Below are 25,363 nucleotides of genomic sequence, written 5' to 3' on the forward strand. Positions count from 1 at the left end.
GAAATTGAATCTATTAACTTATTTCTTATTTTCTTTTTAGTAAAAAAAAAACTTAAAATGAAAGATTGTACTAAAATCACTTTCTTTCCTAATCATACTTTTAGAGTGATTAGTAATTTCTTCATTGGAAATTGTGAATCTCTAGTTGGTAGGAACACCCATCCACTTTCCTGTTTTACATAGTCACAGAAGGAGAACATTCACAAATCTCCTGCTTTTTGGTTTTGTCTATAGTGTTAGTTGATCTTACTGTTTGGCATGAGAGACGTCCTTCATCTTATTTCATATTGAATCACTTTTTCTAGGTTGAAATGTACCAAAATCAACCCATCTGAACAAGTGAAATCTTCAGTGCGATTATACAGATCTTATGTCTGCTTATCAAACATAAATGCTGAACATTCCACAACATTACAGTTTATGTCTTACTCTAACTTAAAAGTGAATGGGGAGGGAAAGGCTTCAAGTAAAGGCAATTCTGGTAATGATGTGATGCTCTGAATTTTGTTTGCCTTAAAGAAAACCTTTTTGTGCTTAATTTTTTTAAATATTTGATTTTGTTAATTTGTAGTAATTTACATTTGCACTATGCCTTTTCAACCCTATAATAATTCTGTACTTTCAAGTATAATTGGACCTAATTAAAAAGTTCAGTTTGTATACAATATGGAAAAATAATTTTAATTAAAAAAGTTGACTTTAAAATGCTGTGTATTCTTGCTCTGATTGACTTTTCCACTTCTGCTATTTTTCATCTCGGACCATGAAAGGAGCTATTTGTGTGTGGGGAGGTACTGGGGGTGGAACCCAGGGGCTTTTCTACATCCAGGCTATACTCCCGGACCTATTTTATAGTTTATTTGGAAACTAAATTGCTGAGAGCCTCACTCAGTAGCTGAGGCTGGCTTCAAATCTGTGTGATCCTCCTGTCTCAGCCTCCCAACTGCTGGGATTACAAACATGTGCCACCACACCTGGCTAAAAAGCTATTCTTTTTAGGTATTGTGACACTCGTTTTCTATTTAGAATTAGGACATAAGAAAAAATAAGCCAGGTTTGGTGGTACATACCTGTAATCCCAGTACTTGGGAGGCTGAGACAAGAGGAGCACAGATTTGAAGCCAGCCTTAGCAATTTAGGAAGCTCCCTTCCCACCCTATAAGACAGTGAGACTATGTTTCAAAATAAAAATAATAAAATAGGGCTAGGGGTGTAGCTTGGAGGTAGAATGCCCCTGGGTTCAATTTCCAGTAAAACACACACACACACACACACACACACACACACACACACACAATCTTATGTTTGCCTACTGCTATGAAACTGTTTACATATGCCAAACACTACTCAATAATCTTAAATAATGTATTGACTTACCTCTGGAAATGAGCCATGCTCTTATTCTAAGCACAACATTTATATTAAATATATTTTGGGACTGTGGGTGTAGCTCAGTGGTAAAGCACAAGTTTAGCACTGGTTAGTTATAGCTAGATAAGGGTATTTGCCTTCTCTGTCCACTGTATATTGATTATAATTTGGTGGTAAAATAATATGGATTTGCTTTTTAGTTTAGTGCTACTTGTCTATTCTAAGTGATGGAGTTATTGGTGAAAGCTACTCATGTGACTATTTAGACATTCCAGTTAACTACAAGAAATAATTCTGCCACTTGGACACCTACCCACAAGACTGTGGAAGCTCCATTCAACTTTATGCGCCTTTAAGCACATTGGGTTTTTTGTTTTGTTTTGGTTTGGTTTTGGGTATGTGTGTGTTGGTAATTTACCTTTTTAAAATTAATTAGCCGAGCATGGTGGTACAAGCTTGTAATTCCAGCATTCGGGAAGCTGAGACAAGAGGATTGCGGTTCACAGCCGCAGCTACTTAGGCCCTCTGCAACTTAGTGAGACCCTGTTTCAAAATAAAGAATAAAAAATAGGGCAGGGGGCCGGGCGTGGTGGCGCACGCTTGTAATCCCCACACTTGGGAGCAGAGACAGGAGGATCGCGCAGGTTCAAAGCCAGCCATGCTGGCTCAAGAGACCGTTTCAAAAATATAAAATAGGTCTGGGAATGTAGCCCGGAGGTAGAAGGGCTTCCAGGAACCCCAGTACCACCAAAAAAAAAAAAAAAAAAAAAAAAATAGGGCAGGTGGTGTAGCCTTGGAAGTAGAATGCCCCTGGGTTCCATCCCTAGACCTGCAGAAAAATATTAATTAATTAATTAATTAATTATTTTTTGTGATATTGAGGATTGAACTGAGAGGCGTTCAGCCTTGGAGCTACACCTCCAGCCCTTTTTATTTTATTATTTGGAAGCAGGGTCTAGCCTTGCTAAATTGCTGAGGCTAGCTTCAAATGATCCTCCTGTCTCAGCCTCCCAAGTACTGGGATTAAGCATGCACTACCTTGGGTGCAGCTTAGTAGTTTATCTTTGAATGATATGTGGTTTAGTCAAACTTTTAAAACAAATAGTATTTATTGATCAAAAGCTTTTGAGAAAGAAGGAATGTTTTTTTTTTTATTTTGTATGTGTGTGGGAGAGGTGTTCTACTTCCAATGTACGTTCTCAGCCTTTTTTACTTTTTATTTTGAGACAGGGCTTTGCTAAATTGCTAAGGGTCTCCCTGAATCACTGAGGCCGTCCTTGAACCTGTGATCCTCCTGGGATTATAGGCATATACCACTGTGCCTGTGTATGTGAGGTGTTTTGGGTTTGTGTGTGTGTGTGTGTGTGTGTGTGTGTGTGTGTGTGTTTGCTACTATTTTTCGTTTTTGGTACTGGGGATGGAACCCAAGGGCATAGGAGCATTCTACCCCCGAGCTACGCCCCCAGCCCTATTTTTTATTTACTTATTATTATTTTTTGTGTGTGCTACTGGGGTTCCTGGAAACCCTTCTACCTCTGGGCTACACTCTCAGACCTATTTTTTATATCTTCTTATTTGGAAACAGGGTCTCCTAAGCCAGCGCGGCTGGCTTCAAACCTGCGCGATCCTCCTGTCTCAGCCTCCCAAGCGCGGGGATTAGAAGCATGCGCCACCACGCCCGGCTTATTCTTTATTTTGAAACCAGGTCTCACTGAGTCACAAAGGGCTTCACTAAGTAGCTGAGGCTGTCTGTGAACCACGATCCACCTATCTCAGCCTCCCAAATGCTGGGAAAGCGTGCGCCACCACACACGGCAGGACTGTGGTACTTTGGAGTGAACCCAGGTGATTACAGGTATATGCCACTGTGCCTGGGCTTGTTATATTGAACAAGAAAAACTTTGAGAGATAATTAACTTTTTGTTTCCTTTTTCATTTTCTTCTCTCTCTCTTTCTTTCTTTCTTTCTTTCTTTTTTTTTTTTTTTGATACTGAAGGGTATTCTACCTCTAAGCAATGCCCTCAGCCCTATTTTTTTTTTTTTTAACAGGGTCTCACTAAGTTGTGGAGGGCCTCACCAAGTTGCTGAAGCTGGCCTTGAACCTGTGATCCTCTTGTCTCAGCCTTCCGTGTACTGGGATTGCAGACACACACACACACACACACACACACACACACACACACACGCCTTATTGTTTATTTTCATTGATCAAATGGGACTAGTTCTACTTCTTCAGATACAAATTCAAATAGATGATAGGGTCATGACTTTTCTGCTCACTCTTAAGTTTTGAAAAGTGTCCACTGTGTAGTGTCTTAAGGTCACAAAACAGTGTCATTTCGGTAATTAATATATCCAGTCAAAATGCCAAAATAAATTTATAGTTCAGGTTTCTTCCCTAGTGCCAGTGAGAAGCTGGTTTTGGGTGAAGGGATTCCCTTTGTTTCTCCACCTAGGGTTCCTTTCATCCCCCTCCCCCAAGCCTACCTTGCCTACATTGTAGGGGCTGGGAGGAGAGTAAAATGGAAGCAAAAAAGTGTTCATCTGTTATTGCTGTGTGGCAGATAAGCTGATTCTTGTGCGCTTTCTTGTCTGTGCCATCACTGGAGAACTACTCACCTGAGGTTCCACTGGTGAGATAAATGTAGCTCTTTTTCAGCAGTGGAAATTTATTGATGCCTTTATGTTCTCTGCTAAAGTCTATTTGCCCTTGCACTCAGGGCTCTTGGGCAGGATTTAAAAAGCTCCATGCCGGCCGTCTCATGGAGGCCCACATCTGCTTTATGGGAAACACCCACACATCTTTTTTGTTGACAAACCCTGTGCATACAAGTTGATCCTCTTGCAGACATTCCTGCCTCCCACCTCCACGCCAAGCTACCTTAGAGTTAGGCTCTCTGTTTTCAGATTTCTCAGGAATGAATCAGACACCAGCCCGGGGGGACCCCCAAACTACATATACTGACGGTGGGAGGGTAAACTGGTGCCTGATGCAATCAGTTCAGAGCAATTTGGCAATAGCTAATAAAGTTTAAAATATCCCAGTGATTCATTAAGCGGGATGGTGATCTGCCTGGTGAATCTCTTGCACATAATGTTCATTTCTGCTCTAAGTACATTAAAGTAGAAATAATCTAACTCCCAAGCAAATTGTAGGTCACTTTTGTAATTCATAGTGAAAATTGACTGTCATCAAAAGTATAATTTTGAGAGAGGAGAAAGGTGTGGGGTGATAGGTATTGTATGATTCCACTTAATTATATGCCTTAATGCGCAAACTATATTGTTCATATAAGGACAGGCATGGGAATAATAAAGCACACCATCCTCAAAACATGATCATCGCTGGTGAAGGAGGCAGATGGAGACCAAGGGGACTTCTTTGTATTCTTATTGTTATACTTAAGAGAACTAATTATACATCAGTAAAGATGGGTGCGTTTAGAATGAAAAACAAAGGTGCAGCCCCAGCACGAGGAAGCTTCTCCAAGGATGAACCCCAAGAGCTTGGGATGGGGTCCCTCGCCCAGCATGGGGCCCAGTGAGCATCTGGAACTCAAAGAATCTTTGCAGAAAGACAGACTTGCAGTCCCAAGTCCTGCACAAGACACCAGGATGTGTGAAGTACTGTCAAATACTAGGTCGAACTCCAGGCTCAGGCTCAGGGTCAGGGTCAGGGTCAGGGTCAGGGTCAGGCTCAGGGTCAGGGTCAGGCTCAGGCTCAGGCTCAGGCTCAGGCTCAGGCTCAGGCTCAGGCTCAGGCTCAGGCTCAGGCTCAGGCTCAGGACACAGCCCCGCCCCCGCCAGCGCGCCGCGCTCTGCGCATGCTCCGGCCGCCGCCGGCCGCCCCGCCCCTTCCGGAGGCTCGCCGCGCGCATGCGCGGAACGGCCCGCGCTTTGTTGCGAAAGCGAGGGGGCGAGGTCCCGCGGTGCGGGCGCGCGGCGGGCGCGGGCGGGGCGGAGGATGGAGGCGGTAGCGTCCGCTGCAACGGTTGGGGCTGCGCGTGAGAAGGTGGCCGTGTAGGCGCCTGGGGCGGGGGGAGGCCGGCGGCGGCCGGGCCATGGCGGGAGACCCTCTCCTTTGGGTGCCCTGAGGCGTGCTCCCCGGAGCCCCGCGAGTCGGGTCCCATGGGCTCGCTGAGCAGCCGAGTGCTGCGCCACCCCGGGCGAGCACGACCCCCGCAGGAGCCGGGTCCCGGGGCGAGCGGCTCGGCCCGGAGGCCCGAGGCGGGCGGCGATGCGGCGGGCCACGGCTTCTGCTACTGTCCCGGCAGCCGCAAGCGCAAGCGGAGCAGCGGGGCCTTCTGCTACTGTCACCCCGACTCCGAGACCGACGAGGACGAGGAGGAGGAGGGCGACGAGCAGCAGCGGCTGCTCAACACCCCGCGCAGGTGGGTAGGGCGCGCCCAGGCCGGGGGCCCGCGAAGGGCCGGCGCGCCCTGGACCGGCCGGCCCGGGCTCGGCAGATCCGATCCGGGAGACACCTGGAGTCCTGCAGTGTAAACCGCAGACGTCGCCCGGGCGGTGGCGGAGCCCCAAGAGGAGCCCGGGGGACGCCGAGCCGGAGCCCGCGAACCCGAGAGTATACCTTTGCCCTCTGCAAGGGGGTGACCGCAGAATTGTTTTGCGTGCGGCTGCCTTTCCTAGTACAGAGAGATGTAAATTCAGTGTCTGAGATGGACATCTTTTTGTCGCCCCCCTCAGTGAAGGGGAAGTGATTACACCTAGTCCTCTTTAACTGTAAAGGTGAAGTTTACCAGTAGTGTGCCTGTGTTCCTGATGAGGAGCAAAGTCTATGTAGTTGAAATCATTGGTCGTGGATCTGTGTAAGGCTGTGCTGCAAACCTGCTCAACCTTTTTTTTCTTTTTTTTGGCAAGTTGGAAGACAAAATTTTGCTTATAAACTAGAATGTAGTAGTTTATATAGTTTACATATAAAATATATATAGTAAAATATATTTTCTCAACAATTTGGTTGCTTTTTTGCTACATACGTGTTAAATATTGTAAAAAAAAAAAACTCATGTGGATGGTGTATCATATCCAGTGGTCACAGATAAAGTATCCTAGATAGAAATTGCTGATAGTTTGACCTATAAAACCTTTCATAGGAAATTTTTTTTTCCGGTTACTGGGGATGGAACCCAGGGGCATTCTACCTTCGAGCTACACTCCCAGCCCTATTTTAATTCTTTATTTTGATAGTTTCACTGAGTTGTAAAGGGTCTAAGTAGCTGAGGCTGGCTGCGAACCACAGCCCTCCTGCCTCAGCCTCCCAGATGCTGGGATTACAAGTATGTGCCACCACACCGGTCTAGGGATTTTTTAAATAACTTTTTTTTTTTTTTTTGAGGATTGAACCCTGGACATTCTGCCTCAGCTATACCCCCAGCCCTATTTAATTTTAATTTATAAATAGAGTCATACTAGGTTGATGAGTCTCAGTACTTTCCATCATCCTGTCTCAGACTACCAAATAGTGGGATTATAAGCATGCGCCACCACGCCCAGCTCAGCAGCCTTTTTTTTTTTTTTTTTTTTTTGGTGGTACTGGGGGTGGAACCCAGAGGCCTTTTACCTCTGGGCTACACTCCCAGACCTATTTTATATTTTATTTGGAAACAGGATCTCACTAAGTTGCTGAGAGCCTCACTAAGCAGCTGAGGCTGGCTTCGAACCTGTGTGATCCTCCTGTCTCAGCCTCCCAAGTGGGGGATTACAAGCGTGCGCCACCACACCCTGCTTACTCAGCAACCTTTTTAAGGTGTCACTGTTGCACAATTTTAAGAGCTCAGGTTCTGAGTTCTTTATTCTGCACATATAACCTTCTTTTCCTCATTTGTAAAGTGGGGATATTACTACTACCTTACAGAATTCCACAAATTTGAGAGTGAACACAGTGCCTGGCATGCATGCTCAGTAAATATTGTCTTACTGATTCATTGACCCCTTGATCATTTTAAAATGTTCGGCCCTTTAATCATTTTAAAATGTTCATTCCTCTTTTTCTCGAGAAACACAGCCACCACCACTTTCTTTTGATAATTGATGTATCTTTTTTCATACTTTGGCTTTTTAACCTACATTTTTATATTATTCTTATATCTTTATATTTATTTATTGGTGCAATATAATTTACATCGGAGTGAGAGTCAAAGTGATAGAAACATGTACAGGTTCCTTGGTGTACTTCCCTCTGTATATCACCCCACTCCCGCCCCTCCGCATACATGTTAGTGAGATTGGTGTGAAACTTTTTTGTGTGGACATAACCTTATTTGAACTGTTCTTTTCCTGAATCTTCATTTTCCCCCTTCCCACCTCCTCCTCCAACCCCTTCCCCTATATTACTGACTTCTCTCATTTAACTAAAGACCCTTTCACTTCCTATTTTTGTTCTGACTTCCACATATGAGAGAAAACATACAGTTGATTTTCTAATACTAGCTGATTTCACTTGGCATGATACTCTCTACTTCTGTCTGTTTCCCTGCGAATGACATATTTGTTCTTTTTTTAGGGCTCAGTTAAATTCCATTGTGTATGTGTTCCACATTTTCATTATCCGTCCATCTGTAGATGAACACCTAGGTTGGTTCCATAATTGGGCTATTGTGAGTTGTGCTTTTCTGAACATGGGTATGCATGTATCACTATAGTATTCTAACTTCAATTCATTTGGAAAGATACCAAGGAGTGGTGTGGCTGGTTCATACAGTGGCTCCATTCCTTGTCTTTTGAGGAACCGCCATACTGATGTCCATAGTAGTTATATCCATATATCATTTATATCCATATTTATATTCACATCGATAGTGTGTCAAAGAGTTCCTATTTCCTCACATCTTTGCCAGCATCTATTATTGTTTGTATTCTTTAATTTTTTTTATTGGTTCATTGTAGTAATACATCTTTTTTTTTTTTTTTTTTTTGCGGTACTTGATATGGAACCCAGGGGCATCCTACCTCCAAGCTACATCCCCAGCTTTATTTTTATTCTTTTCTTTGAAACAGGGTCTCACTGAGTTGCAAAAGGCCTCACCAAGTAGCTAAGGTTGGCAGTGAATGGAACCATGAGCCTCCTGTCTCAGCCTCTCAAATGCTGGGATTACAAACATGCGCCACCACACCCAGTTTATTTGTATTCTTGGTGACTGCCATTCTAATTGGAGTTAGATGGAATTTCAGGGTAGTTTAATTTGCATTTTTCTGATTACTAATGATTTTGAACATTTTTTTATATAGTTGGTCATTTCTTTTGTAATATATATATATACATATACACATATATGTATAGTGCTTGGGATGGAACCCAGGGGCATTGTCTCTCTGAGCTGATACTAGCTGATATTGGCCTCCCAAGCTAGACCCCCAGCCCTATTTTTTAGTGGTGTTATATTTGAAATGGTCTCACTGAGTTGCCAATGGCTTCGCTAAGTAGCTAAGGGTGTCCCGGAACTGCTGTCCTTCTGTGTCAGCCTTTGGAACGCTGGGATTATAAGCGTACACCACCACAATGGCTTGTATTTCTTCTTTTGAGAAGAAATACCCATTTTTTAAATTAAAAGTTAAAAAGCATTTTGAATTGGGTTATTTGTTTAATGTAAATTGAATTTTTGGGGGGTTCTTTTTTTTGGCACTAGGGATGGAACTCAGGGGCATTCTACCTCTGAGCTACACCCCAGTTCTATTTTTTAGTCTTATTTTTTGAAACAGGGTCTCACTGCATTGTAAAGGGCCTCACTAAGTAGCTGAGGCTGTCCATGAACCGTGATCCTTCTGTCTCAGCCTCCCTAATGCTGAGATTTACAAGCGTGTGCCACCATGCCTGGTCACTGCCCTTTTTGTAAATTTTGTTTTGAAACAGCATCTCATTAGGTTGCTGATAGTCTCCCTATACTGCTGAGGCTGTCTTTGAACCTATCTCAGCCTCCCAAGTACTAGGATTACAGTTGTGTGCCACCATACCCAGCTCTTCAGAGTCTTGATTGTATCTTTCATTACACAGAAGCTTTTTAATTTGATGATATCTATTTTTCGAGCTTGAAGGGTCTTGCTGAGGATGTCTCTACCAGTCACTCTATATTGGGAAATTGGTTCTGTGCCCTTTTCTAGTAATTGTAAAGTTTCTGGTGTAATTTCAGGTCTTTGATCCATTTTAGGGTTACATTTGTGAAGAAGGGTAAATGATAGGATCTAATTTCATTCTTCTACAGTTTTCTCACCATTTGTTAAAAAGGCTATCTTTTCTCCAGTATATATTTTTGGCACGTTTGTCAAAAATCAACTGGTTAAGCTGGGCATGGTGGCACATGCCTATAATTGTACTTGGGAGGCTGAGACAGGAGGACCGAAGATTCCAGGACAGCCTTAGCAACAAGTAGACTCTCATCAACCTAATGAGTCCCTGTTTCTAAGTAGAAAATAAAATCGGGCTAGGGATATAGCTTGGAGGTAGACTGCCCTTGGTTTCCATTCCCAGTTACCTTTTTACACGCACACACACACAAATCAACTGACTGTGTGAGATTTGTTTCTGTATCTTCTATTCCCTTGGTCTGTGTCTGTTTTTTGACTATAGCTCTGTAGTAAAATTTGAAATCAGGTATTGTGATGCTTCCTGCATAGTTCTTATTGTCAGGACTGCTTTGGATTATTCTGGGTCTTTTGTTCTCCTGTGTTAATTTTAGGACTTTTTTTTTTTTTTTCTAATTCTGTGAAGAATGATACTAGTATTTTGATAGAGATTGCATTGAATCTGTAGGGGTTTTTGTTTTGTTTTGTTGGTGGTACTGGGGGTGGAACCCAGTGTCCTTCTACCTACAGGCTATACCCTCAAACTATTGAAAACAGGGTGTCACTAAGTTGCTGAGACCCTCACTAAGTAGCTGAGGCTGGCTTCAAACCTGCATGATCCTCCTGTCTCAGCCTCCCAAGTGCTGGGGATTACAAGCATGTACCATGACGCCCGGCTGTAGATTGTTTTGATAGTATTTATTCTACCTATCCAAGAACAGTCTTTCCATCTTCTGAAGTCTTCCTTGATTTTTGTTTTCAGTGTTCTGTAATATTTATTGTAGAGGTCTTTTACCTCCTCCGTTAGCTTTATTCATGTGTGTGTTAGTGGGGGGGGTATTGGGAATGAAACTGTTTTGGGGTTTTTTATTTTTTTTATTTTTTTTGGTTCTGGGGATTGAACACAAGGTCATTCTACCTTTGAGCTATACTCTCAGCCCTATTTCATTTTTTATTTTGAAACAGGGTCTCACTAAGTTGCTGAGGCTGTCCTCAAACCTCTGATCCTCCTGTCTCAGCTGTTTATTGGATTACAGTAATGGGTCACCATGCCTACCTGGCTTATTGCTTTTTTATCATCCTAGAGTTTCTAACTGCCTTTTCTCCCTCATTGACAGAAGAATAATACTCTCTCATAGCATCAGGTTTTTCTATCCTCTGAAACACACTTGCATGGGATCCAATTTCTTTTAACCCTAGATCTCCCTTATCGTATTGCTCTGAAGACCTATCTATTCTTACCCTGGGACTTATTTTCACTTCATCTGTAGGATTGAATACAGTGTTTTCTGAGGTCTGTATCTTTCTCTTTCATTTTACTGAGCTATGTCTTCAAGCATCTTGTCATGAAAAAGTGCAGAGGGATAATTTTGCATCTCAAAATATAAATTTAGTCTCTATTTTATTTTATTTTTGTGGTACTGGAGATGGAACTCAGGGGCATTCTACCTTCATGTTACACCCCAGCCCTACTTTTTATTCTTTATTTTGAAACAGGGTCTCACTGAGGGCCTCACTAAGTAGTAGCTGAGGCTAGCCGCGAACCTGCAATCCTCCTGTCCCAGCCTCCCAAACGCTGGGATTATAAGTGTGCACCACCACGCCCAGCTCGCTCTCTTTATTCATCCCTTGTCTGGGTCTGGAACTCCATAGTAACTTTTCATGTCTTTGATTGTATTACTTCATTGTCTTCTGGCCTATAGCATAAATTAAGATCAATTTTTTTTTATCTTAATCTAATTCTCTTTTCTGCTTAAGTCCCTTTTTCTTTTCTTCCTTTAGAACATTTGGAATTTTTGTCTTTGGTGCTTTATTTTTTTTTAAACTTAACTAGAAAGTACCTACGCAAGGGTCTTTTCATGCCTCAGTAATTGGTGGATCCTTATAACCTGAAGATTCATACCAGTCTCCAAGAGCTCTTTCTTATTCTTTTTTGGTTAGCTTTGTGTGTTGGGGGGGGGGGGACTGGGGATGGAACCCAGGGGCATTCTACCTCCAAGCTACACCCCCAGCCTTATTGTTTATTCTTTATTCTGAAACAGGGTGAGTTGCAAAGGGCCTCACTAAGTAGCTAAGGCTGTCCGTGAACCGTGATCCTCCTGTCTCAGCCTCCCAAATGCTGGGATTACAAAATTGTGCCACCATACCCAGCTATTCTTAATAATTCTTTTTTTTTAATTTTTAAAGTTTTTTAAAAACTATTTTTTAGTCTTTTTATTTTTGAAACAGGGTCTCACTGTTACAGAGGGCCTCACTAAGTAGCTGAGGCTATCTATGAGCCACAATCCTCCAGTCTCAGCCTCCCTAATGCTGGGATTAACAAGTGTGCGCCACCAAGCCTGGCTTTCTTAATAATTCTTATCATAGCATCTTGTATTTTGTAAACACAATAATCTGAGGTTTCTAAGTATAAGAATGAAAGGGTTTTTAAATTATCTTTGTATTTCTTCCTCTCATGTTGAATGATCTTTGGTTGTCCTCTTAAGTTTAAGAATGAATTGCTGTAGCTGGGCATGGTGGCACATGCCTGTAATCCTGGTTCTTAAGAGGCTGAGATAGGAGAATTACAAGTTGGAGGGCAGCCTCAGCAATTTAGCAAGGTCCTCAGCAACATAGGAAGGCCCTCAGCAACTTAGCAAGACCCTGTTTCAAAATAAAAAATAAAAAAGGGTGAGGGTATAGCTTAGAGATAGAATGCCCCTGGGATCAATCACTAGTAACACACACACACACACACACACACACACACACACACACACACACACACACAGTATGAGGTATGAGTCTGGTATGTATATGTTTTGTTTTGGTACTGGAGATTGAACCCAGGGAAATTTAACCTTAGAGATATATCCTAGTCCCTGTTTTACTTATTTATTATTTATTTTGAAAGAGTCTTGCCAAGTTGCTGAGAGTCTCATTAAGTTGCTGAAGCTGGCTTCAAACCTGTGATCCTCCTATCTTATCTTCCCAAGTATTGGGATTACAAGCACCCACCACCATGCCCGGCTGCTTATACCATTTTTAATGTCTAGACAAATACAGTGGTTCAGAGCACAATCTGAGAGCCGGGTGTGGTGGCTCACTTTGTAATCCCAGTGTTTGGGAGGCTAAGACAGGAGGATCACCGTTTGCAGACTGCCATAGCTACTTAGTGAGACCCTCTGAACCTAGCGAGACCTGTTTCAAAATAAAGAACAACAACAAAAAACCAATAGGGCAGAAGGTGTAGCTCAGAGGTCGAATGCCCCTGGTTCCATCTTCAGACCCACAAAAAAAAGGGGGGGGCCTTGGTGGCCCCTTCCTGAGATTCTTTACCCCTGAGCAGAGTTTTGAAAACCTTTGTTCTAAGTCTGTAAACCATTGTCCATGATGAGAACATTTGAATTGGCTTAAAAATAATTTTAACTAGTTTGGTACTGAAATAAGACTAACTGTAAATTAATTATTCTTTACTTTTTAAAAAAATATATTTTTTGCAGTACGGGGGGTGGAACCCAGGAGCATTCTACCTCCGAGCTACACCCCCAGCCCTATTTTTTATTCTTTGTTTTGAAATAGGGGCTCACTGAGTTGCAGAGGGCCTCGCTAAGTAGCTGAGGCTGTCTGCCAACCACAATCCTTCTGTCTCAGCCTCCCAAATGCCGGGATTACAAGCATGCGCCACCATGCCCGGCTTAAATGTAAATTATTTTAACAATTACTTGAGCAGGGAAGTTTTTACTCTTGTTCTCCATTTTCTAGTTGCATAGCGTAATATTAATAGTTATATTGAGATCCTCCACAGGGTTGACTCTGGTGTGTGTGTGTGTGTGTGTGTGTGTGTGTGTGTGTGTGTGTTTTACTGGGGATTGAACTCAGGGGCATTCTACCTCTGAGCTATACCTCCAACCCGATTTTATTTTGAAACAAGGTCTCACTAAGTTGCAGAGGGACTTCACTGAGTTGCTGAAGAGGACCTCAAACTGCCATCCCCCATCTCAGCCTCCCAAGTGTGGGATTACCAGTGTGTGCCACCATGCCCACTGATAGGGCTGATTTATTTATTTATTTTTATCTCTTTTGGTAGTACTAGGGGTGGAACCCAGGGAATTTTCTACCTCCGGGCTATACTCCCAGACCTATTTTATACTTTATTTGGAAACAGGGTCTCACTAAGTTGCTGAGCCTCACGAAGTAGCTGAGGGTGGCTTCGAACCTGAGCAATCCTCCTGTTTCAGACTCCCATGCGCTGGGATTACAAGTGTGCGCCACCACACCTGGTTTAGGGCTGATTTCTAAATGAGGAAAAACCAAAACTCACCATGCTAACTTACCGTCTTAATTTATTGAATAAATATTTAGTTCAAAAGATTAAAAGGCACATAGCAAATGGTTTCCATGCCAGTGCATCTACATACTGTTGTCTCTCCTGTGAATGGAGTACCCAGAGATGGCCACTATTATTTTAGTTATCCTTCCAGACATAAGCAAACTTGTGTTATCCCCTATCCTTTTACACAATGGATAAGTTGATTCTAATGGAAATTGAACAAAAGGAGTATTTGAAATATATGCAAAATCAATAAAGCATTCAGTTTTTTATATATGTAACTTTTGCATTTTTTTACAGGAAAAAATTAAAGAGTACATCCAAATATATTTATCAAACATTATTTTTGAATGGTGAAAACAGTGACATTAAGATTTGTGCTCTAGGAGAAGAGTGGAGTTTACACAAAATATATTTATGTCAAGTAAGTATTTTATTTTTCTATTGAGTAACCAGGGTTGTTTAAGGTATTGTTCTTTTTTTTTAATTTTGGTGGGATTGGGGTTGAGCCCAGGGTCATTCTACCACTAGGCTAATACCCCCAGCTTTATTTTATTTTTTATTTTAAAAGAAGGTCTCACTAAATTGATGAGAGTCACTACTTGCTGAGACTGTCCCTGAAACTGTGACCCTCCTGTCTCAGCCTCCTAAGTCCTAGGATTCTAGGTGTGCACCACCATGCCGGCTAAGTCGTGTTCTTTCCATTGCATTTCACAGTAGTGTTTTGCATGAATAGTAGTGAAGTCCTCTCATTTGAAAGGAAGTGTATTTTATTAGAACGATGATGAACATTGTTAGAGAGCTTATTTTGGCCTCAAAAGTAGATTTTGAAATTTGCTGTTATCATAGGCCATCAGTACCTCTTTGCCATTACTTGTAAGGTGCTTATTTTGGTGCCTTCTGTTGATAAAATGTGAAAAGTTAGAAAATGTTTAACATTAAAGTTTAAGACTGATAAATTTCTTTATTATTGACTCAAATTAGATAAATTCATCTGAAATGTTGTTTTGTAGTTCAGGTTGAAGATGATGGAAAGCTCTTGACTCTTACTTTTCCTTCTCTTCTGGAAAATCCAGTTAGGTTAAAGACAGTACCAACAAAGTATATAGACGAAGTCATTTAGCTAATATAGCTATTTGATTTTTGTGCCAGTGGTTTTTCTATTACCCATTTTAAAGATTCAGAACTTTGAAATAGAATAGAATGTTGCTCTAATCTCTCAAATATTTTATCTTTCATCAATGTTATGTGCTAGGCATTGTTCTAGATACTAGGAGGAAAACAGCGAAAGGTTCTTATCCTATGGGACTTATGTCTTTCTATAAGACTACTGAAAAAACATAGTATAAAAATATTTGAAATAGCGCGCATGTGTGTGTTGTATGTGTAGTACTGGGAATTGAACCCAGGAGCATTGTAACTTGAAGCTATACCCCCAGCCCTTTTTACTTTTTGTTTTGAAACAATATCTTGCTGGGTTATTGAAAGTCTTGCAACCTGAAGCTGGCTTTGAACCTGTGATCTTCCTGTCTTGGCCTCCTAAGTACTGAAATTTTAAGTATGCACCACCATACCTAGCCTTTTCTCACTTTTTAGTTCTAATGTTTTTTTGTTTTTTGCGGTACTGGAGGATTGAACCCAGGGGCATTCTACCACCCAGCTACACACCTAGCACTATTTTTTATTCTTTACTTTGAAACAGGGTCTCACTGGGTAGCAAAGGGCCTCACTAAGTAGCTGAGGCTTGTGAACCATGATCCTCCTGTTGCAGCCTTCTTGGTTTTTTTTTGTTTTTTTTTTTTAACGAGTTTACTTTGACTTGAATTTAGTTCAGAGACTACATTGGAAAATTGGTCTTAATCTATGGATATGGTACATATTTTTTAAATCTCTGAAAAAAAATCTCAGTTTTGTGAGCTTGAGGGTGAGAATGCCTGTGTTAAAACTTAATGAACTTAGGCCGGGCGTGGTGGCACACGCTTATAATCCCCACGCTTGGGAAGCTGAGCTAGGAAGATCGCACAGGTTCGAAGCCAGCCTCAGCTACTGAGTGAGGCTCTCAGCAACTTAGTGAGACCCTGTTTCCAAATAAAATATAAAAAATAGGTCTGGCTGGATAGCCCGGAGGTAGAAAGCCTCTGGGTTCCACCCCCAGTACCACCAAAAACAAACAAACAAACAAACAAAAACTTAGTGAACTTAAATCTCATTGACATTGGGTTGATTCTAGTTCAGGCCACATACTGTAATATAAGACTTATGAGGACAGAAAGAATGCCTGTTTTGTTTACTGCTGTAACAGTGCTCTCCCCTTTGATGGTACTGGATATTGAACCTAGGGGCCTTCTGCCTCTGAGCTACACCCCAGCCGTGTGTGTGCGTGTGTGTGTTTAAATTTTGAAACAGGGCCTTGCTAGGTTGATCAGAGCCTCATGCTTGCTGAGGCTTTCCTCAAACCTGTGATCTTCATGTCTCAGTTTTCCAAGTACTGTAATTACAGGTGTGTATCAGTACACATGACTTCACAGTGCCTGTGTGTATTATTGGTTATTGGTCCTCCATACTCGTGGGTTCTGCATCCACAGATACAACCAAGTGTAGATTGAAAATATTCAGAAAAAAATTCCAACTCTACTGGACATGTGTAGACATTTTCTATGCATTTTATATAACATGCAGATAATCTACAAATGATTTTTTACCTTTTTAATATACTTTTATTGGTGCATTACAATTATGTATCATGGTGAGTTTCAAAGTGACTAAATGTACATGCAAATATTACTTGACATATTTCCCTGTGCATCCCACCTTAGCCTCCCCTCTTCCCTTTGATAATATTAGTGAGATTGATAGTGATAACTTCATATATGGACATAATTTTTTTTTTTTTTGGTGGTACTGGGGATGGAACCCCTCTACCTCCAGGCTACACTCCAGACCTAATATATATATATATATATATATATATATATATATATATATATATATATATAATTTTTTTTTTTAACAGGGTCTCTTAAGCCAGAGAGGCTGGCTTTGAACCTGCAAAAGTATAAAAGAAGATTGACATAAGCTGGGCATGGTAGTGCACGCCTATAATCCCAGTCCTTGAGAGGCTGAGACAGGAGGATCACAGGTTCTTGGCCAGCCTTAGCCACTAGTGAGGACACTCCGCAACTTAGTGAGACCCTGTTTCAAAATAGAGTAAAAATAGGACTCAGAGTGTAGTTCGGAGGTAGAATGCCCCTGGGTTCCATCTCCAGTGCCACAGGGGGGGGCAAAAAAAAAGATTGGCATAGGCTACATGCAAATATAAAGGACTTGAGCATCTTTTGATTTTGTATGTGTGGGAGATCCTGGAACCATTCCCTTCACAAATACAAAGGGCTGACTCTAATAAGTGCCCAATAAATATTTTTAAATAAATTAATATTTGATACATTTTAAAGTACTGTAATTCTAATTAGGAGGGCTGCTATCTGGAAGCTAAGTAAAGGTTTTATCCATTCTAGTACCCTCCTTAGAATTCAGGTCTATTCTAAGATTTTTCTCAATAGGTAAAACTAAACTTTGGGATTTCCTTGATATTTTTGAGGGAGTATCCTTTTAGTGCTGACTTAGGGCTGATCTAGACCCTTTATTGCTACTGAAGTACAATAAAAATTCAACAGTTTGAGTCCATTTAGTTTTAAGTCCTTTTTAATTTTCTCTCCTCAGTACATTATTATGTATCTACTTGCATGTGGTTATATGTTTGTAAAAGATACTAAAATATACAACATGATTTCTAAGCTTAAATTTAAAAATTTCACCAAGAAGGAAAACATGGGGAAGATATTTGGAAATTGTTTTAACTAAAAAAAAAAAAAAAGCCAGGTTTGAATAGTAGCATAAGAATTCAGTTCAGTGCTGGGCATGGTGGTGCATGCTTGTAATCCCAGTATTGAGAGGCTGAGACAGGAGGTCACAAGTCCACAGGTAGCCTCAGCTACTTAGGCCCTTTGCAACTCAGTAAGACCCCTATTTCAAAACAAAGAATAAAAAATAGAACTGGAAGTGTAGATTGGAGGTAGAATGCCCCTGGGAATCCTTAGTATGGCCAAAAAAAAAAAAAAAAAAAAAAAATATATATATATATATATATATATATATATATATATATATATATATATATATATATTTTCAGATAGTAACAAAAGAATTTGGGCCGGACATGGTGGTAGGTACATGCTGACAGTCCCAGTACATAGGAGGCTGAAACAGAAGGAGCACAGCTTCAGGATCAGCCTCAGCAAAGCAAGAGCCTGTTTCAAAAGAAAAAATGGAGCTCTGGGTGTGGTGGTACCTGCTTGTCATCCTAGCATTCAGGAGGCTGGGACAGGAGAATTGCAGTTCGCAGATAGCCTCAGCTACTTACTGAGGCCCCTTGCATCTCAGTGAGACTCTGTTTCAAAAATAAAAAATAGAGGTGGCGTGGTGGCGCACACTTGTAATCCTCCACGCTTGGGAGGCAGAGACAGGAGGATCCGCAGGTTCGAAGCCAGCCTCGCTGGCTTAAGAGACCCTGTTTCCAAATAAAATATAAAATAGGTCTGGGAGTATAGCCCGGAGGCAGAAGGGTTCCATCCCCAGTACCAACAAAAAAGGGGGGGGGCTAGGGGTGTAGCACAGAGGTAGAATGATGTCCCTGGGTTCCATTCCAAGTACTGCAAAAAATAAAAAAGTAAAATATAAAATGGGGTGGGGGTATGACTTTATGGCTTAGAGGTTTAATTCCCACTACCCAAAGGGCAGGGGATGGATTTAATTTAGTTTTTGCTAAATAGTACTAAATTGAATGTATATTTTGATATACCTAATAATGACCATATATTTACTTTTCTTTCCTATAGTCAATATTTGATAGATCTTTTGCTTGGGAAAGAATAGGTAGTCTACTCTTGATATAATAGTTGCTCAGATTTAAAAATGAGAAAATAATATGAGAAACAAAGTATTGAATAATCATTGACTTTTTTTTCAAGTCAGGCTACTTTTCTAGTATGTTCAGTGGTTCTTGGAAAGAATCCAGCATGAATATTATTGAACTGGAGATTCCTGACCAGAATATTGATATAGAAGGTACTGTCTCCATAATTATTATTATGCAAAATTATAAAAACATAATTTTTTATTCTTTTGGTGGAATATAAATATTCTAACCTTGTAAGCTTAAAAAAAAACTCCAACACCAGGAGGTGATAGTTTTATATTAGTTTACTCCTTACTTAAACCATAGTGTCCTTCCTTCCCCTCATCTAGTTAGTCATGTAGGCTTTATCAGTCCATATACTTATCTTTGTAAATATGTCTGCATGGGATACGGAAGGTGTAAGAAAAGAAAGTATGGCCATTTTTTAAACATAATGTGTGAAAATCTTTTTGTGGAAATTAGGGTATGAATCGAGTGATCGATGCTGTTTTAGAGCTGTAAGAATTCTTAGTTAAGGAAGCAGAGGCCTAGAGGGTCGAGGGATTTGTTTTGGATCTCAGAGCAGCTTAGTGAACCTTCCATCAGATTCTAGCTCTCCCTGTTGCAGTGCTCCTTCCTGCTGCCCTTAATGATGGCCCAGGTAAGGCACCCAGTGCCACCGCAAAGGCAGAGAAGACCTGAGAATGTTTACAAAGCACACCGGGTGGAACGCTGAAGAGAGCCCTGGAGGAGATGGACAGGCTCAGGCGGCATGGCCGGGCTGGGGCTGAGTGGCCTGCAGGGCGAGGAGCTGTGTGCCCCACTGTCCAGTGGTGCAGCGTGTGCAGGAGCCAGAGCTCGTGTTGTCATTGAGTATGTGGACTTGTTCTCTCTACTCGGGCGTATCTTATAAAACTTACAAGGGTGTTTTGATTCTGGTCACTAATGTCAGGATTAGATGCTTAGGAATGCAGCCAGATTTGGTAGGATAAACAGATACTCCTCTTATCCTTTTATGTACATATTAGATTTAGACAAATGTCTTAGAGTGTGAAGACAGTTGTGGCTGTTATTTTTGCAATAATCTTGTGGATACCACTATTGTTATCCCATTGTACACGTATACTTTTGCTTTCAGCACTGCAGGTTGCGTTCGGATCACTGTACCGTGATGATGTCTTAATAAAGCCTAGTCGAGTTATTGCCATTTTGGCAGCCGCTTGTATGTTGCAGTTGGTAAGTGTCTTTATTTTAAAGTATCTCTTCTAAAAGCAAAAATAAAGCTTAGTTTTTACAATTTTAAAATGAAAATGAAATAAATGTATCCTTTATTATAAATCACTTAAAATGCTTGACCCAAAGCAGTGTATTACAACTATGATGGTTATCATGTCTATATAAAATGAATGCAGACTATTTCTACATAGCTCTCTTAGTATGACTGTAATGTGGAAAAAATTTACTTATCTAACTTCATTTGCAGTAAACATTAGTGACTTTTCTTGATTATTAAACAAATGTCTTATAATTACTAATTAATTTAGTTCAGATTCAGAAACATTGAATATTACTATATAAGCTTTTTCTTAATTTTGCAATAATTATGTGTAAACCACATGTGTATATTTTAATCTACTGGTAGAATGACAGATTTATTCAACCTAAGTGTATTGAGCTAGGTGTGGTGGTGCACACTTGTAATCCCAATACTTGGGAGGCTAAGACAGAAGGATCATAGGTTTGAAGCCAGCGCCAGCAACTTAGTGAAACCTCTGCAACATAGTGAGACTCTGTTTCCAAATAAAAAGAATAAAATAGGCTTTGGGGTGTAGCTTAGAGGTAAATGCCCCTGGGTTCCATCCCCAGTACCACCAAAATAAATAAGTAAATAAATAATAGGGCTGGGGGTGTATCTCAGAGGTAAAATGCCTCTGGGTTCAACCCTAGTAAAAAACACACACACACACACACACACACACACACACACACACACACACACACACACACAATGAATTGATCAGTGTGTCTAACTAAGCATAGGAATCTAAAGGTAAATTAAAATATGGCCCCTATGTTGTGGTAGTGCACGCTTATAATCCCAGTACTTGGGAGACTGAGACAGGAAGATCAGGCAGGTTCCAAGCCAGTCTCAGCTACTTAGTGAGGCTCTCAGAAACTTAGTGAGACCTTGTTTCCAAATGAAATATAAAATGGGTCTGGGCATATAGCCTGGAGGTAGAAACCCCCTAGGTTCCATCCTCAGTAACACACACACATAAGCGTGTGCACACACATATAAGCGTGCACACGCACACACACACAAAATACATAAATACACACACACACACACACACGTATATAGATATAAACATATAAATATATACTTTTTTTTCCCCTAGCTGGAGGTGGTGATGCACTTCTGTAATTCCAGTATTTGGGAGGCTAAGACAGGAGGATCCTGGCCATAGCAATTTAGCAAGACCCTATTTTAAACAATAATAAACTGGGCTCAGCAGCATACACTTGGGAGGCTAACACAGGAGGATACCAGGTTTGTGGCCAGCCTCAGCAATTTAGTGAGGCCCTCTGCAACTTAGACCCTTTTTCAAAATAAAAGAATAAAATAGGACTGGGGATATAGCTTAGAGGTAGAATGCCACTGAGTTTCATCAAATAAATAATAGGGCTGGGGGTGTAGCTCAGGCAGAATGTCCCTGGGTTCAAGACCCAGTACAAAAAATTATAGTACCTACATCTATACAATTTCTATGTGTAATATTTTGTTTTCATGGAATAAATTTTCTCATTACCAATTCCCACAATGAGAAAATAATTTACTACTTATAGTTTTATATTTATGGACAGATTATTTTAAGACAAACACATTTGAGGATTATATCTGTTTATAATCTATAATATGCTGATATTTCTACAAGGGAATCTTCATCTACAAGGAGAATTCCCTAAATTGAAATTTCTCTAAATTCAGGAATTCTGTAAATTTTCCTTCCAGGGATTTAGAATTCTTTAATGTAATTTTAAAGTTTCTGTAGGACACGGAACTATTAGTCACTGATATCACCTGAACAGAGAGACAATTCCAAAAATTAAACACTGTCTAATTTTCTGCAAGGTCTTTAGTTATGAATTAACAGAATTTCCCTTTTTCATTATTCCCAAGAAAAATACAGACATATGACCATGTATTGATAATAATAAAGCTTTATTCTCTTTAAGAGATCAATAAATTAGAAGGCAAAAGCTCATATGTAAAGTTGCCTGTACTGTGATCTGGGAGACAACCCCATTAACTCACCAGAATGCAAAATTCAGTTTCATAGCTCCTTGGATAAATTTCTTCTCTAACCTTTTCCTCAACAATTAAATTCTTACGATAACCATGTGATTAGGAAAAGGTCTGTCCACCCGTGAACCTATCTGCTGTTACCTCCTCCCTCTAAGCTGACTGGCATGACAGAGCAGAGGCATCCAGTCCATTCTTAAGGTATTGAGTCAAAAAGGCCAGAGCTTCCACAGCGTGGCAGCAGCTCTGCAGATGCCCACAGCATGAGAGTTGAAGTTGCAAAGCCCAGCAAAGGTTAAAACCGAGAGTGCCAAAGGCCTGTCTTGGCCGCTTTCTGCGACGCGTGCCCATGAACATGGCTGGTAACAATTGGCTCCAGGCCCCAGTGATTGTGGAGAGTGAGAACTGCAGCCAGGGAGTGGTCCATCGCAGAGCGAGGATTCATACACGCAGCGGCATCAGCCCAGGAGCAAAACACTGACAACCCTCTCACTAGTCCATGGAGAGGTGCAGCCTTGGAACCAGAATGGCGGCTTGGCGACAGGTGAATGTGCTGTGTCCCACACCATCATGGAAAATGCTGAGACATGAGCAGGTCTGACCAGTGGGGTTCCGAAGAGCAGAGCTGAGCCTCCTTGGGCGCCGCAGGGGACGCTCAGCCTCAACAGAACTGCTTCTCGCTTTTTGTGTGTATAATTTTTAAAAGAGCTGAGTAGTACTTACTTTCAACGAGCTCACAATATAGTGGGGATGTTGACATAGAACCCAAAGGTAAAATGAGAGCTGTCTGGTATTATAGGTATGATCATAACCGTGTTGTAGGAGCTAGCAGATCTGTAAAGGTCAGTTCAACCTGGTGGTGTCCTAGAAGGAAGTTCTTTACAGATGGAGTCGCGAAAGTCTGTTTATCCTGCAGTGTATAAAGGGAAGAGGAGGCAGAGCATTTCAGAGCTAGAGATGTGAAATGGTGGAGAATTAAAGAATCTAGGAGCCGGGCGTGGTGGCGCACGCTTGTAATCCCCGCGCCTGGGAGGCAGAGACAGGAGGATCGCGCAGGTTCGAAGCCAGCCGCGCTGGTTTAAAAGACCCTGTTTCCAAATAAGAAAAGTATAAAAATAGGTCTGGGAGTGTAGCCCGGAGGTAGAAGGGCTTCCAGGAACCCCAGTACCACAAAAAAAAAAAAAAAGGAGGTCCATGGCTCTAGCATAAACAGAATAAGGGTTGGAGAGAGACGCAGAAGACAGATGGTGAAAGTCCTGTACTCTATCAAAGTTTAGCCTTTACATATAAATATTTTTGGAAGATTTTAATCAGGAGAAAAAGTGATTTTTTCCCCCATCATACTGAGGATAGAACCCAGGGGTGATCTACCTCTGAGCTATACTCTCAGCCCTGTTTTATTCTATTTGAAATAGAATCTCACTAATTTGTGGGGCGCCTCACTAAGTTGCTGAAGCTGACCTTAAACCTGTGGTCCTCCTGTTTCAGCCTCCCGAGTATTGGGATTATAAGCATACACCTCCGTGCCCTGCTAAAGTTACGTTTTAGAATACTTCAGGACCAACGTGTGAAGGATGGATTGAAGAAAAATTGAGTACAAAAAAAATGGTGTCCGTTTTTTTGAGTACAAAAAAAATGGTGTCAGTTTTTTATCTTAATCTTTTAAAAAAGTTGTTTCCTTTTATGTGGCATTGATATGCTGATTTATCTGAAGTATTAACAGTTTGCTAAGTGTCCTTGGCTGAGATCATTTGATAAAATACTTTGATATTTCTAATATTTACCTCTAATAAAGTATATTTTATTTTCTAACTCCAGTCCTTTGGTTTTGTTCTAAATCCACTTTCTGTCTTATTTTTATAATTTACTAATTCTAACTTAATAATATACTTGCATGATGAATAGATTTCAGAAATTTGAGGTGAAAGTGACAGTATCTGTCCCACACATTAAAGTTAGTTCATTTGAAGCCTATATAAACACTTGAGGTTAAAATTTTAGGGTAAGTTGTTTGAAACTATAATGATTTGACGGGCATCTCTTAGATATTGGTGGGTGCTTTGAAACTTTAATAAGCCATTCTGATAATTCATGTTGTTTACTTAGCTAGCCCATCACATGGTTTTAAAAAGAACAGACAAAATGCTCCCAAAGAAATTTGTCAAAGTTCCCACAGAGGGGAGAAGTAGAAAATAACAGAGCAATACTTGTCTTTATACCTTACCTTTTATTTTTCTGCTCCAAATATTTAGTTGAATATTTCATGAGGGTTTTTTTTTCATTACTTTTATTGGATTTATAAAAAACTTAGGCTTGCTGAACTTGATGAGTTTTATTTTTTCTTCCTTTCTCTTTATTTTTAAACTTTTTAATGATGTAAAAGCACGTATTAAAGCTAATTTTTCCCATGTGAAATGGGCCTTTCCAGTGCGTATTTGTATTTACAGGATGGTTTAATACAGCAGTGTGGTGAGACAATGAAGGAAACAATTAATGTGAAAACTGTATGTGGCTATTACACATCAGCAGGGACCTATGGATTAGATTCTGTAAAAAAAAAGTGAGTTGCCTTTCTTGTTTTTCTTCCCATCTCACTTCTGGGAATTTGTTTGCTTTGGTTTCAAACAGTGCATAGCTATAAGAAAAAAGGAATAAGAAGAAAAGTATGGGGATAGAACTTTGTTATTTAAAAAAAAAAATGCAGCCGGGTGTGGTGGCGCACGCTTGTAATCCCAGTACTTGGGAGGCTGAGACAGGAGGATCACAGGTTTGAGGCCAGCCTCAGCAAGTAGTGAAACTCATCAACCTAGTGAGACCCTGTTTCCAAATAAGAAATAAAAAATTGGGCTGGGGGTGTAGCTCGAAGGTAGAATGCCTCTGAGTTCAATCCCTATTACCACAAAAATAAGTAAATAAATAAAAATAAAGTGTTTTTCTTTTGGACTAATCAGTAAATTCCCCAAAAGGGTTATCTTTGTATGGATGGGTAATACATTCTTATAAAAACTGTAATCTTTACAATATATTTTTTATTAAAATTATTTTAAGAAGTAGGCATAATAGAAATTATATCACTTTACTAGCAATTTTTTTAAACTCTTAATAATTGCAGAATTCATTTTCAGAT

At 40.6% G+C, this 25,363-nt stretch overlaps 1 protein-coding gene and 1 pseudogene across 2 annotated transcripts in view; one reads left to right on the forward strand and one right to left on the reverse strand.

The window, feature by feature from the left end:
- Positions 1-5,499: 5,499 nt before the first annotated feature.
- GMCL1 (germ cell-less 1, spermatogenesis associated) overlaps positions 5,500-25,363 on the forward strand; it is a gene marked incomplete at both ends in the record, with an annotated part of 48,147 nt that continues 28,283 nt past the window's right edge. The window contains 5 exons of the mRNA XM_080712042.1: positions 5,500-5,762; positions 14,279-14,402; positions 19,006-19,102; positions 20,071-20,168; positions 24,684-24,796. Of these exons, the coding sequence (XP_080568168.1) occupies positions 5,500-5,762; positions 14,279-14,402; positions 19,006-19,102; positions 20,071-20,168; positions 24,684-24,796 (695 nt within the window). The remainder of the gene's footprint in view (positions 5,763-14,278; positions 14,403-19,005; positions 19,103-20,070; positions 20,169-24,683; positions 24,797-25,363) is intronic.
- LOC308274391 (succinate dehydrogenase [ubiquinone] cytochrome b small subunit, mitochondrial-like) lies at positions 22,446-24,132 on the reverse strand (annotated as a pseudogene). Its single transcript has 2 exons — positions 24,127-24,132; positions 22,446-22,916 (listed from the first exon to the last, which is right to left on the reverse strand). The product of its transcript is annotated as a succinate dehydrogenase [ubiquinone] cytochrome b small subunit, mitochondrial-like (transcript).

The sequence above is a fragment of the Muscardinus avellanarius genome (assembly GCF_963383645.1).
Source record: "Muscardinus avellanarius genome assembly, chromosome: 15".
NCBI classification, from domain to species: domain Eukaryota; kingdom Metazoa; phylum Chordata; class Mammalia; order Rodentia; family Gliridae; genus Muscardinus; species Muscardinus avellanarius.